This window comes from Lithobates pipiens, unplaced genomic scaffold (assembly GCF_037356315.1).
Source record: "Lithobates pipiens isolate NorthernLeopardFrog02 unplaced genomic scaffold, aLitPip1_a1.2 Scaffold_1, whole genome shotgun sequence".
NCBI lineage: Eukaryota > Metazoa > Chordata > Amphibia > Anura > Ranidae > Lithobates > Lithobates pipiens.
The window spans coordinates 19991357-20006508 of NW_027507685.1; the positions used below are offsets into that span (position 1 = coordinate 19991357).

General features: G+C 45.6%; 1 protein-coding gene across 1 annotated transcript in view; it reads right to left on the bottom strand.

Annotated features, from left to right (window-relative positions):
• The window catches only part of LOC143982601 (phosphoglycerate kinase), a 32643-nt gene extending 30425 nt beyond the window's left edge, over positions 1 to 2218 (bottom strand). The window contains exon 1 of the mRNA XM_077481518.1: positions 2055 to 2218. Within this exon, the coding sequence (XP_077337644.1) occupies positions 2055 to 2119 (65 nt within the window). The 5' untranslated portion in view covers positions 2120 to 2218. The remainder of the gene's footprint in view (positions 1 to 2054) is intronic.
• Positions 2219 to 15152: the final 12934 nt, after the last annotated feature.

Genomic DNA, 15152 nt, shown 5'->3' on the forward strand with positions numbered 1-15152 from the left:
TGGGCTCAGTGATTAGCACACCTGTCTTGCAGCACTGGGGTCTTCGGTTCAAATCCTAGTCGTGACATTATCTGCATGGAGTGTGCATGTTCTCCCTCAGCTTGCATGGGTTTCATGTCACACGCAAAAAGACATGCTGGTAGGTTAATTAGTGTGTGTAAATCGATTGTGAACTCCTGTAGTGTAGGGGCTGTTGTGAATGTACAGTATTATAAATGTGTTGGGATATAAAAATGTAACTAATGACTGAAAAAGGATTGACAGATGAGGCAATGGCCAGCAAGGTGGTCATAGGAAAGGACTGCAAATAATATGAAGGGATACAGCAGTCATACCCACATAGGAAGGGTGGATGGACTAAAGACTCATGCAGCAGTCACACCCACATAGAATGGATGGGTGGCAGATGTAAGACTCATGCAGCCCATGTGCTCCATACAGTCACCACTGTAACCAGATCGCCCCCCCCCCCCCCAATACAGTCACCACTGTAACCAGATCCCCCCCCCATACAGTCACCACTGTAACCAGATCCCCCCCCCCATACAGTCACCACTGTAACCAGATCCCCCCCCCCCATACAGTCACCACTGTAACCAGATCCCCCCCCCCATACAGTCACCACTGTAACCAGATCCCCCCCCCCCATACAGTCACCACTGTAACCAGATCCCCCCCCCCATACAGTCACCACTGTAACCAGATCCCCCCCCCCCATACAGTCACCACTGTAACCAGATCCCCCCCCCATACAGTCACCACTGTAACCGGATTCCCCCCCCCCCCATACAGTCACCACTGTAACCAGATCCCCCCCCCCCATACAGTCACCACTGTAACCAGATCCCCCCCCCATACAGTCACCACTGTAACCAGATCCCCCCCCCCATACAGTCACCACTGTAACCAGATCCCCCCCCCCCATACAGTCACCACTGTAACCAGATCCCCCCCCCATACAGTCACCACTGTAACCAGATCCCCCCCCCATACAGTCACCACTGTAACCAGATCCCCCCCCCATACAGTCACCACTGTAACCAGATCCCCCCCCCATACAGTCACCACTGTAACCAGATCCCCCCCCCATACAGTCACCACTGTAACCAGATCCCCCCCCCATACAGTCACCACTGTAACCAGATCCCCCCCCCATACAGTCACCACTGTAACCAGATCCCCCCCCCCATACAGTCACCACTGTAACCAGATCCCCCCCCCCATACAGTCACCACTGTAACCAGATCCCCCCCCCATACAGTCACCACTGTAACCAGATCCCCCCCCCCATACAGTCACCACTGTAACCAGATCCCCCCCCCATACAGTCACCACTGTAACCAGATCCCCCCCCCCCCATACAGTCACCACTGTAACCAGATCCCCCCCCCCCATACAGTCACCACTGTAACCAGATCCCCCCCCCCATACAGTCACCACTGTAACCAGATCCCCCCCCCCCATACAGTCACCACTGTAACCAGATCCCCCCCCCATACAGTCACCACTGTAACCAGATCCCCCCCCCCATACAGTCACCACTGTAACCAGATCCCCCCCCCCCCCATACAGTCACCACTGTAACCAGATCCCCCCCCCCCCATACAGTCACCACTGTAACCAGATCCCCCCCCCCCCATACAGTCACCACTGTAACCAGATCCCCCCCCCCATACAGTCACCACTGTAACCAGATCCCCCCCCCCCCATACAGTCACCACTGTAACCAGATCCCCCCCCCCCATACAGTCACCACTGTAACCAGATCCCCCCCCCCCATACAGTCACCACTGTAACCAGATCCCCCCCCCCCCCCATACAATCACCACTGTAACCAGATCCCCCCCCCCCATACAGTCACCACTGTAACCAGATCCCCCCCCCCCCCCATACAGTCACCACTGTAACCAGATTCCCCCCCCCATACAGTCACCAATGTAACCAGATTCCTATGGCGCCCCCATCCCACTCTGATTAGGAAGCGGTATGAATGTGATCAGCCCCCGGATTATGAAGCCAGCCTCCCGCACACAGATCCGTGCCCCCTCTCTCACCTCATCACCACCCTCTTCCCCTTCACGTCCACCTTGTCCAGGGTCAGCTTGTTGGACAGAGACATGTTTGCAATAGGTCCTCTTCACTCGCAATGGCAACAAGACAGCCTTGCTACAGGTCACCTTAACACGGCAGAGGCTCCGTCTCTACAATTCTGTGATTGGTCCTCGGTGGGGGGGCCGGGATAACTTGGTTGCATTCAATTGGCTGTCAGCGCTATCCGATCTGGCAGAAGCTACGCCCCATAAGAGAAAAGCCATGTGGGAGGGACTAAAGGAAATTGACAGGCAGCCAGTGAGTCAATGGACGTGTGACGCCATCGTACAGAGATCACGTCGGTCACGTCGGTTACCAGAAAAGGGGCGTTCCCTGTATGTAAATTATCACCGAGCAGAGAGAGAGACATAGAATGATGTGAGGGAGAGCACATACTGAGCTATGCAGGAGGTGTGTGCGCCAGTCCAGGTGTATGTAACATAGCTGCCAATATTGTAAAAAAAATTCAGGACACTTTTTTAGCTTCATGGCATGGCACGCTGCAGTGAATAATGGGCGTGGTTTACGAGGAATGGTGGGTGTGGCTTAAATGGGTGTGGCTCAAAGGGGTGTGGTTAGGGTCTGAGATGAATGAGGGGAAAGGGATGGAGGGACAGCAGTCCCAGAGCCTACACAACAATAAAATTATATGTATTCTAGAAAGTTTAACAATCAGTAGATAAAGATAATCAATGGTGTCAGGATGATTGAAGTGCATTCAACTCACTATAATGCCAAATCAGTGGGATCCCTGAGCATGTCACCTGCCCCCAGCAGAGTCCGTCCTTGCATCAGGTGCCCCCAGCAGAGTCAGTCCTTACACCAGTGTTCACAGCCTCAGTCCTTACATCAGTGTCCCAGGCAGAGCCATAGTTACCCCCCTGTACATAGTTACCCCCTGTACATAGTTACCCCCCCTGTGCATAGCAACCCCCGTGCATTGTTACTCCCCATACATAGTATCCCCCTGTACATAGTTTCCCCCCATGCATAGTTACCCCCCTGTACATAGTAACCCCCCATTACATAGTTAGACCCCCTCCTGTACATAGTTAACCCCTATCCTGTACATAATTAGCTCCCCCTCCTGTACATAGTTAACCCCTATCCTGTACATAGTTAGCTCCCCCTCCTGTACATAGTTAACCCCCCTCCTGTACATAATTAACTCCCCCCGTACATAGTTAACCCCCCCTCCTGTACAATACAGTTACATAGTAGCCTGGGCACCTTTACACTGAGAGGGACAAGAGAGTAGAAGAAACTCCACGAGCGGCTGGTACCGTGTGTTCAGTGGAGAGGGGAGGGGCCGATCTGCACAGCTAACTCCGGCTTCAGTATTGTGCCGATTCATTGACTGCACGGATCGAGCCCCCTCTCCTCTCCACTGAACACAAGGGGAATGATCTAGCGATGGCACCAGTGGCCATTTTGTTGGAGCCAGCTGCTGCAAAAGCAAACATTCCACATTTCCCTGGACAAAAAAGGCAAAATCCTGAATCGGCACAGCCTCCGATCGGGACGAGAGTCCCAAAATCGTGATTGTCCCAGGAAAATCTGAACTGTTGGCAACTATGATGTAATAATCCCAGTCACTGAAAAAACCTTTAGAATCTGCAAACTCTCATTTCAATTGTAAATCATTAGGAAATCATTTAGATTTTTTTCCCTATATTGATGGTACAATGTATTATAGATCAGTGACATTACATACAGTGTTGCCAACCCCCGAAGTGAAATTTACTGGCAGGATGCCAAAATTTACAAACAGAACCAATCATGAAATACACGAAGGACAGGTTACTGTAACCCAGCCAGCAGATTTCACCCATATATCAGAGTCTGCAGCAGCGGCGGCCTGTCCATTAGGGGCACCCGGGCACTGCCCCCTCTCTCCCGGCCACCACCTATATGCATAATGGATAGATTCATGGCACCTACTCTCATGACTCCCATCCCAGCAGTGCTCCCACTCTTGACTGATCTCCAGACTCCCCCTCAGAGACTGCAGACATAATAAAAGAGAGATGGTCAGAGATTGCGGACATGATACAAGAGATGTTTAGAGGCTGTGAACATGATACAGGATATGGTCCGACGGCCAAGATTTTAATGGGCGCCGCTGCCCGTAATGGATATTTACGGGCAGCCTGAAAATGGGATGAAATTTAAGGGCTGTAGTGTAGTGTCCTCCTCTGCCCACTTCACCCCTCCCCCACAGTAGTGTAGTATTCTCCTCTGTCAACTTTTAACCCCCCACAGTACTAATGTAGTGTCCTCCTCTGCCCACTTTTCACCCCTCACAGTAGTGTAGTGTCCTCCTGTGCCCCCTTTTATTACCCCCCCCCCCGAGTGTCCTGACCTCCTCTGCTGTGGCGAGGTGCTCAGGTGTCTCAAGCACCGCTGAGACCATGTCAGGGCTGGCTTAGCCCTTCATTCTCTGGGCTGGCTGCTCAGCTGTCGGCTAATTGCCAGATCTCATCTCTCTTCACAGTTACCAGCTGTTCCTGATCATGCTCATCTGATCTGTCTACTTAAAGCTGTCCAGCTCACTTCACCTCTGCCTTTGCCTTGGTCACATCACAAGAAACCATCTCCTGCGGTTCTGTTTAAAGACTGGCTTCCTGACATCCCTTCTGGCTCCTTATCCTGCTTGCTGTTGCTCTACTTGGATCCCTGACTTCTGGCCTGGCTGACTACTCGATCCGGTTACTGGACTCTGGGTATGCTTTGACTATGCTTTTTCTATTTACCTTTTTATTTTTATTTAATAAACAAGTGTGATTTAATTGTACTTCTGTCTCGGTCTGATTCATGGTTTCTGACAGACCATCACTCCAGTGCCTTGCCTTTCTTTTAAAAAATGGTGCCAGGTGTTGTCATTACATCGCTGCGCGTGCCAAAAATGGGCAAGCGTGTACGAGCTTTCCCGAACCCGGAACAGCTCACATGCAATTGCGCTGTGGGCCCGCAGCCATGTTTTTTACGGGGCGCGGCTCCCTCTAACGGGCATTTATGGGCAGCCTGAAAATAGGCTGAAATTTACGGGCTGCCCATAAATTAACAGGCGGTTGGCAACACTAGTGACATACAATTCCAGTTGGAGCCATTTCACTCCAGGTTGTAACTCTGCAAAATGTAAAAACTCTATTGTAAAGGTTCAAATAATAAATAAATAACAAATATGTCATATTTACCTGCTCTGTGAAGTGGTTTTGCACAAAGCAGCCCAGATCCTCCTCTTCTAATGCCCCTCTGTCGGTTCTCTTGGCCCCTCCCCCCTGCTAAGTGCCCCCTGTTGTGGAAATTTGATTGTATAACATTTATGTGAACCTTTTATTCTAGGATGTGTGTTTTCTAGATTGTCATCTGTCTCCCTGTGTCTGGTTTAATCGAGGAGCGCTCTAGCAGAGCGAACTTTGGTTAAATCGAGACCAGTGGTAAAAATGGTCAGTATGAAAGCCTTCTCATGGGATTTAAGACATGTTCTCTATGTCTGTGGATGTTTGTTGGTTTATAGGTACCAAGCGCAATGCGCTGGGCTTCTTGCCTTCAAATGACTATGCGCATTATGCCGCGTACACACGATTGAATTGTCCGGCGTACTTAGTCCGGCAAACAATCTGGCGGATAGTCCGGCGGACTTTCTACCGAACGGACTTGGCCACACACGGACACACAGAAAGTCCGGCTCCACATGTGTCATAGTGATGCTTTCTTTCTGCCTTCCATGTGCCATAGTGATCCTTCATTCTTGCCTTCCATGTACCATAGTGATCCTTCCTTCCTGCCTTCCATGTACTATAGTGATCCTTCCTGCCTTCCATGCGCCATAGCAATATATACTTCCTGCTTTCCATGTGCCAAAGTGCTCCTTCCTTTCTACCTTCCATGTGCCATAGTTATCCTTTCTGCCTTCCATATACAATAGTGATCCTTCCCTCCTGTCTTCCATGCTCCATAGTAATCTTTCCTGCCTTCCATGTGCCATAGTGATCGTTCCTGCCTTCCATGTGCCATAGTGATCCTTCCTGCCTTCCATGTGCCATAGCGATCCTTCTTGCCTTCCATGTACCATAGTGATCCTTTCTTCCTGCCTTCCAGGTACCATAGTGATAATTCCTTTCTTCCATTTACCATATTGATCCTTCCTGGCTTCCATATACCATAGTAATCCTTCCTGCTTTCCACGTACCATATGTACTATAGTGATCCTTTCTTCCTGCCTTCCCTGTACTATAGTGATCCTTCCTTCCTTTTTTCCATATACCATAGTGAGCCTTCCTGCCTTCCATGTGCCATAGTGTTCTTTTCTTCCTGCCTTCCATGTACCATAGTTGTCCTTCCTTCCTTCCTCCCTTTCTTCCATATACTGTACCATATTGATCCCTCCCTCTCTTAATCTCTCTCCGTAAGGGTTGGTTCACACTGCAACACAGTGCATAAAAGGCATGTTCTATGTGCATTTCCCACACTCCATGCAACCATGCTGGCCTTGTGAGATGCACGCAGATCCCATTCCTTGTTAATGTCAATGTGTTTGCAGCCATCAAACCACATGGTACTGCAGTACTATGCAGTTTGGTGTAATACGATTTTAAAAAGTAGTGCTTTGTAGACTGTCCCCATTCACTTGAATTGGTCATGGTCAGTGGGCAGTAGTGCCCACCAATGCATCAGGGGAAAAATTAGTGCTGCAGCCACAAAGCCAAGCATCTGTGATTGAGCCAGTTTAACCACCCCTACAACCACCAGTGTGAATAATCTCTAAGCCCTTGTACACACGGTCGGACATTCCGACAACAAATACAATTGAAAAGAAAACACTGCGCTGTGATTTGTTATAAGTGAAGAATGGCCTCAACAGCCAGAAGAGCAGCCAACACCAAAAACAAACAAAGTTCGGCAAATAGGATAATAAAAACAGTGTAGCGCTTCAATGATAATAAGCGTGATCAACATAAAAAATAATAATATGTCAAAAATCGCATAAATATAAGTGCCTAGAGATGAAAGTCCAACATTGGGCGCTCATTCCACTATATAGCTGGCATGGGGGTGACCGAACCGTCACAGAGAAGGCAAGTAATACACTAGGCGAATGTGTTCATATGGGTCTGCTTGACTGTAAACATCAGTAAAGAGTGGATAAATACTTCTTACCGGAACAGTTGGACTCACACAGTCATATGACGGTTGAGTCTAGAAGGCTTGAGGTCACAATCTGGGACCAAGGAGTATAAGGAGGGAGATCTGTTGAGCTGATGGTGGAGCTCCGGGCGGTTGTAGGCCCAATGGTGGATCCTTTCAGATGGAACGTCAAGATAGTCAAACTCAGACGCAGCCTGTTGTACCAATACTCCAATCTCCCCCGAATGGGGAGGGAAATGATGTGAAGGTTTAAACCAAAGAAACGGAAAAAAGAAAAAAGAAAAAAGAAAAAAAGGCTCCACATGGTGCGGGTCAAACGGTATAAAAAATGTTGATTTATTGAAGTCAAAAGATAATTAATGACTTGGTGATCACATAAAAAATAAAATGAAAAGCAATGTGGGGTGCCAACAGCTCGCCCGACGCGTTTCGACATATGTGTCTTCAACTGGGGCATGCCCCAGTTGAAGACACATATGTCGAAACGCGTCGGGCGAGCTGTTGGCACCCCACATTGCTTTTAATTTCATTTTATTTTTTATGTGATCACCAAGTCATTAATTATCTTTTGACTTCAATAAATCAACATTTTTTATACCGTTTGACCCGCACCATGTGGAGCCTTTTTTTCTTTTTTCTTTTTTCCGTTTCTTTGGTTTAAACCTTCACATCATTTCCCTCCCCATTCGGGGGAGATTGGAGTATTGGTACAACAGGCTGCGTCTGAGTTTGACTATCTTGACGTTCCATCTGAAAGGATCCACCATTGGGCCTACAACCGCCCGGAGCTCCACCATCAGCTCAACAGATCTCCCTCCTTATACTCCTTGGTCCCAGATTGTGACCTCAAGCCTTCTAGACTCAACCGTCATATGACTGTGTGAGTCCAACTGTTCCGGTAAGAAGTATTTATCCACTCTTTACTGATGTTTACAGTCAAGCAGACCCATATGAACACATTCGCCTAGTGTATTACTTGCCTTCTCTGTGACGGTTCGGTCACCCCCATGCCAGCTATATAGTGGAATGAGCGCCCAATGTTGGACTTTCATCTCTAGGCACTTATATTTATGCGATTTTTGACATATTATTATTTTTTATGTTGATCACGCTTATTATCATTGAAGCGCTACACTGTTTTTATTATCCTATATTCCGACAACAAAATCCGTCGGATGGATTTTGTCCGAAAGTTGTGTTGCATACACCTGGTCGGACAAAGTTGTTGGAAAATCCGATCATTCAGAACGTGATGACGTTATTTCGTTACGACGGGACTACTTTCACGCTAGTAGCCAATAGCTTTGGTCTACGAATTTGATCTGAGCATGCGTGGCACTTTTCCGATCGGAATTCTCTACACATGATCAGACAAAATAGAAGGAGGATTTTTGGGACTTTGAATGAGGCTGGCACTAAAGGAATGCCTGCCTCCATCCCTATCAATCTTATATGAGAGGAGAGAACAGAATTGGGACTTTAAATGAAGCCCACATCAGTAAGAGAATAAGTCAAGTGACTGCAATGAATATTTATTTTGTATAGTCCATGATAAGTCATACAAACATTTTGGGCATCAACCTCTAGAATGCTCTGGGCATACAGCAGCCTCCATACAATGAGTCATGGACTAATATTTCACAATAATTTACAATCCAAAAAGCATTCTCATAAAACACAAAAAACAGTATGCATGTATGTACATTATTTTGCTGTGGTTGAACCCAAAATGGCCAAGATAACCATGGTAACTGAATAATAAATAAATCAGTTAAAAATGCCTGAATAATAATTAATGAATCAAAAAAGATCATATGAATCTTGATTTTCCATGATTGGGGTAGATGATAATGGCTAAAAGCTCATGGCATAATTCTACAAAATGTATGAAAAGAAAAAAATGTATTTAATATATAAATTAGGTAAAAATTAGCAAAATAATTTAATAATTATAATTAATTTGAAGGCTAGGCGTCCAACTCACGTCTGCATCAGCGGGCCAGTAAAACGGCATCAGGGTCCGCAGAAAGAGCCGCAGTGCATAGCTGCCAAGCACCGGGGCAGCCTGCAGAACAGGTAACCACCAAAATGGGCACTGCCAGGGTGGGTAGAGGGTGCAGGGTCTGTGGAATGAATGAAGATATCTATGTGAAAGATCTATGAGAAACAGACCACATATGGATCTGTATATGTGTTGTGTATAAGATATATGTGTTGGAAATAAATGTGGTGAAGTGACAAAGGGGCAAAAAGGAAAACCGTGATAAAACTATCAAACTAACAAAGAACAAAGACCACCATAACAAAAAAAAAAAAAAGGGGGGAAAACGGAATGGGGAGTGAGAGCTTAGGGGGAACCTAATGTGATTGGGTAAGGGAAGTTAGTGTGAAAATTATATGTGAATGTGCTGGGAAGGGGAAGGAAAGGTGTATAGCCCAACCTGTGAAGTGCCTACAATGGAGAACCATCCTGGTTCCAGACACGGACGTCAAGCTGGCGACCATACTACCGGAGAGTAGGACCGCCTTCACCTGGGCGGCTCAGCCATCTGGCGATTAGCGCCGGTCCATCTCCCCAGTGTGTTCGCTAAGGGATGGCAATCCGACGGCACCAGCGCGCCACGAGGACGCCTAGTGCCCGGCACATATAGCATGACGTCCATGAAAAGAGACCAAGTATCCGCCCCCTCCACGTGACCAACAGGCGGGGAGAGGGGAGGAAATCCACAAAGCATACCTCCGCACATAGAGGCCGGCAATGACGGACAGGTGTGCGAGACCCGAGTCACCGCCAAGGGCCCGCGGATGCAGTCCAAGCGGGACGCATTTGCCTAGTTAAAACTAAATAAATAGTAACAATAGGACCATTTATAATAACAGCCCATACATACTAGTAAAAATAATGTGCAAACTACTGATGTGTGCTTCCATCCCGGGTATTTGATGAAAATAGAATAGAATAAATAATTTATATATTAAATACATTTTTTTCTTTTCATACATTTTGTAGAATTATGCCATGATGTATGCTCCTGATGAGCGGTTGGAATACCGCGAAACGCGTAGAGCTTTTAGCCATTATCATCTACCCCAATCATGGAAAATCAAGATTCATATGATCTTTTTTGATTCATTAATTATTATTCAGGCATTTTTAACTGATTTATTTATTATTCAGTTACCATGGTTATCTTGGCCATTTTGGGTTCAACCACAGCAAAATAATGTACATACATGCATACTGTTTTTTGTGTTTTATGAGAATGCTTTTTGGATTGTAAATTATTGTGAAATATTAGTCCATGACTCATTGTATGGAGGCTGTATGCCCAGAGCATTCTAGAGGTTGATGCCCAAAATGTTTGTATGACTTATCATGGACTATACAAAATAAATATTCATTGCAGTCACTTGACTTATTCTCTTACTGATGTGTGCTTCATTTAAAGTCCCAATTCTGTTCTCTCCTCTCATATAACATTGATAGGGATGGAGGCAGGCATTCCTTTAGTGCCAGCCTCATTCAAAGTCCCAAAAATCCTCCTTCTATTTTCATCAAATACCCGGGATGGAAGCACACATCAGTAGTTTGCACATTATTTTTACTAGTATGTATGGGCTGTTGTTAGAAATGGTCCTATTGTTACTATTTATTTAGTTTTAACTAGGCAAATGCGTCCCGCTTGGACTGCATCCGCAGGCCCTTGGCGGTGACTCGGGTCTCGCAGACCTGTCCGTCATTGCCGGCCTCTATGTGCGGAGGTATGCTTTGTGGATTTCCTCCCCTCTCCCCGCCTGTTGGTCACGTGGAGGGGGCGGATACTTGGTCTCTTTTCATGGACGTCATGCTATATGTGCCGGGCACTAGGCGTCCTCGTGGCGCGCTGGTGCCGTCGGATTGCCATCCCTTAGCGAACACACTGGGGAGATGGACCGGCGCTAATCGCCAGATGGCTGAGCCGCCCAGGTGAAGGCGGTCCTACTCTCCGGTAGTGTGGTCGCCAGCTTGACGTCCGTGTCTGGAACCAGGATGGTTCTCCATTGTGGGCACTTCACAGGTTGGGCTATACACCTTTCCTTCCCCTTCCCAGCACATTCACATATAATTTTCACACTAACTTCCCTTACCCAATCACATTAGGTTCCCCCTAAGCTCTCACTCCCCATTCCGTTTTCCCCCCTTTTTTTTTTTTTTTGTTATGGTGGTCTTTGTTCTTTGTTAGTTTGATAGTTTTATCACGGTTTTCCTTTTTGCCCCTTTGTCACTTCACCACATTTATTTCCAACACATATATCTTATACACAACACATATACAGATCCATATGTGGTCTGTTTCTCATAGATCTTTCACATAGATATCTTCATTCATTCCACAGACCCTGCACCCTCTACCCACCCTGGGAGTGCCCATTTTGGTGGTTACCTGTTCTGCAGGCTGCCCCGGTGCTTGGCAGCTATGCACTGCGGCTCTTTCTGCGGACCCTGATGCCGTTTTACTGGCCCGCTGATGCAGACGTGAGTTGGACGCCTAGCCTTCAAATTAATTATAATTATTAAATTATTTTGCTAATTTTTACCTAATTTATATATTAAATACATTTTTTTCTTTTCATACATTTTGTAGAATTATGCCATGATGTATGCTCCTGATGAGCGGTTGGAATACCGCGAAACGCGTAGAGCTTTTAGCCATTATCATCTACCCCAATCATGGAAAATCAAGATTCATATGATCTTTTTTGATTCATTAATTATTATTCAGGCATTTTTAACTGATTTATTTATTATTCAGTTACCATGGTTATCTTGGCCATTTTGGGTTCAACCACAGCAAAATAATGTACATACATGCATACTGTTTTTTGTGTTTTATGAGAATGCTTTTTGGATTGTAAATTATTGTGAAATATTAGTCCATGACTCATTGTATGGAGGCTGTATGCCCAGAGCATTCTAGAGGTTGATGCCCAAAATGTTTGTATGACTTATCATGGACTATACAAAATAAATATTCATTGCAGTCACTTGACTTATTCTCTTACTGATGTGTGCTTCATTTAAAGTCCCAATTCTGTTCTCTCCTCTCATGATCAGACAAAGTCCGATCGGATCATGTTGTCGGAAAGTTTTATAGCCAAGCTCTCAAACTTGGTCCGCCGGATATTCCGACGGAAACAGTCCGATGGAGCCCACACACTGTCGGATTATCCGACAACGCGGTCCGATCGGACATTTTCCATCGGAATGTCCGACCGTGTGTACAAGGGCTAAGTGTTATGCTGCATATTTATGACATTTGAGATAATATTTCCTTCTGATGTTCATTTGTTCAAGCAATGCTGCACTGTATACAGCAACTAGGCCCAGCTTCTGTTTAATCATCCCTCTTTAAACCACTCCCACTGTTAGACTATTATTTGCTACGGTGTGCTACAGGCACTGCAGTACTTATTTTTTGGCTCCATCTCAGGGATCCTCAGGTCATTCATAATCCTCTATGTATTGGAAGTATTTTTTAAATTATTGTGTTTCTTCTTGTCACTGTCTTCCTGAAAGGTCCCTCATTCTCAAGTTCAAAAGTTGGGAGGTATGGCTTCATGCATTCTTTGCAAGAAGATAGAAGATCTTCTGTGTGCATCAGCCCCTCAGCCACCCTAATACATGACCCCCATCTCGATCCAGCGATGTGACTAGAGCCTCAGCTCTCCAGGCATTCTAACTCCTCAATGGCTCAGGCAGCAGCGGAAGCCACTAGTCAATCACAGCCAGTAAGCCAATCAGGAGAGGGAGAGGGCACGGGGTGAGCAGCGGCTCTGTCAGGGAGTCACGTACCTGAGGTGAGACCGAAGTAGTGGGGAGGTCTCCCTTGCACCTCGGGTCCTTGAAGCCTCTGGAGATGGAGACAGAGACTTGGTGGACACTGAGTGGCACTGGTGGCAGGGGTGCAGAGCACCATGCAAGCCTTAGTCCGAGATCCAGTCCAGTTTGGCAATGAAGTACAAAAGGGTTAATCAGAAGAAGAATGGGGTCGATTCCAATCTGACAGCTAAGTACAAAAGGGGCAAAGAAGTAGAATGGTCAAGGTACAAATCCAAGGTCAAGGCAAGCAAGCAGCAAACAAGTTCAGACAGATCACACACTAGCACAGGAACAAAGGGGGACTGAATATAATCCAGCAATTTGGCAGTGTCTGGGCTGGGCTTATATAGGGAAGTTTGAGGTAATTTCCAGTGCGCCTCCTGGGCATTTTCCCACCTTTTTCCATCAGGTCTTCTGCGCAGGTGTGGGTTGGCGCAGTGAGGCGTCTGTGGCGCATGCTCAGTTGGCATAGATTTCCTATTGCGGCAACGCGCCATTGGTGCATGCGTAGTACGCCCTGAACTCTTAAGCCACATACACACTATCAGTTTTTCTGCTGAGTTTTTCCTTCAGGTTTACCAAAACCATTTAGTGCAAGGGCCTGCCTGATTGCATACAGATTGAAACTCCTAAGGTTTGTCCTCATATTATATGGTTTTGATAAATCTGAAGGAAATATTCAGCAGAAAAACTGATAGTGTGTATGGGGGTTTTCAGGCTCTGTGAGTGAATGGACAAGTATAGCCATGGCTCGGAATCAAGCTTGCTTGTGTGCCCCCAAAGCTAGCTGCTTGCTCTGGGGGCACGTGGCAGGAGTGAGGGGCCAGGAGAATTGTCAGGGGACTCGAGAAGAGGATTCAGGCTGCTCTGTGCAAAACCATTGCACAAAGCAGGTAAGGATAACATGTTTGTTATTTTAAAAAAAAAATTATAATAATAATCACTTTAACTCTCTGTATTTTTTATTAGTTTAACACATTGAGTACAATAAAATAAATATTCCCCAGTAGACTGTTAAAATTCTTACCCAAACACTTGCAGTTCACAATTTGTGGTGCTGGTGGCTCCTGATCTCTCAGTGCTCCATATTCCTTAGTCCATTTTTCTTCCTCGGTTATCCTTCTTTTTGGTGTGATGTAAGGATCTCAATAAAATGTATTAACTATTAAACATGTTTTACTGCACTAGACTTTTTCATCTCACCTTTCAATTATTCTAATTATTTTTTTGAAAGCCAAAATAAATGAAAAGTTATGATGGACATTTGTGGTGAACCGCTTCAGCCCTGGAAGTTTTTACCCCCTTCCTGACCAGAGCACTTTTTACAATTTGGCACTGCGTCGTTTTAACTGACAATTATGCGGTCATGCGACGTTGTACCCAAACAAAATTTGCATATTTTTTCCCCCACAAATAGTGCTTTCTTTTGGTGGTATTTGATCACCTCTGCAGTGTTTATTTTGTGCACTATAAACAAAAAAAAGAGCAACAAGTTTGTTTCAAATCCTCTCTTTATTATTTTTGTAATAAACATTAACCATACATATCCATTTACAACAACGTCATACAACATTATACACAAAATACAAACACTTTACTCATCATTTAACCCAAAAAAAAAAAAAAAAAATAATAATCCTCCCTTTCTCCCTCCCCTCCCCCTTCCTCTCCCTCCCTCCCCTTTTCTTTAAATTATAAATATTCTACCATTCCTTTTGAGGACCGAAATTCTTCCCATTTCTTCCACACCATTGGTATCTGGCTTTTTACATAGCCTTCTTCTCTTGTTTGTTTTTCCATAAAACATATCTCGTTCATTTCGCATATCCATTCTGATATTGTTGGACTAGTTGTTTCTTTCCATTTACGTGCTATTATTGTTCTAGCTGCTGTTGTCATATGTTGAATTATCCCATTTTTCATACTATCCAATGTATCTGTCATAAGAGAAAATAATGCTACCTTTACGTCTGGGATTAATTCTTTTCCCGTCACTTTTTGGTATATCTCAAAAATTTTTAACCAAAAATTTCTCACTTTTGTACATCTA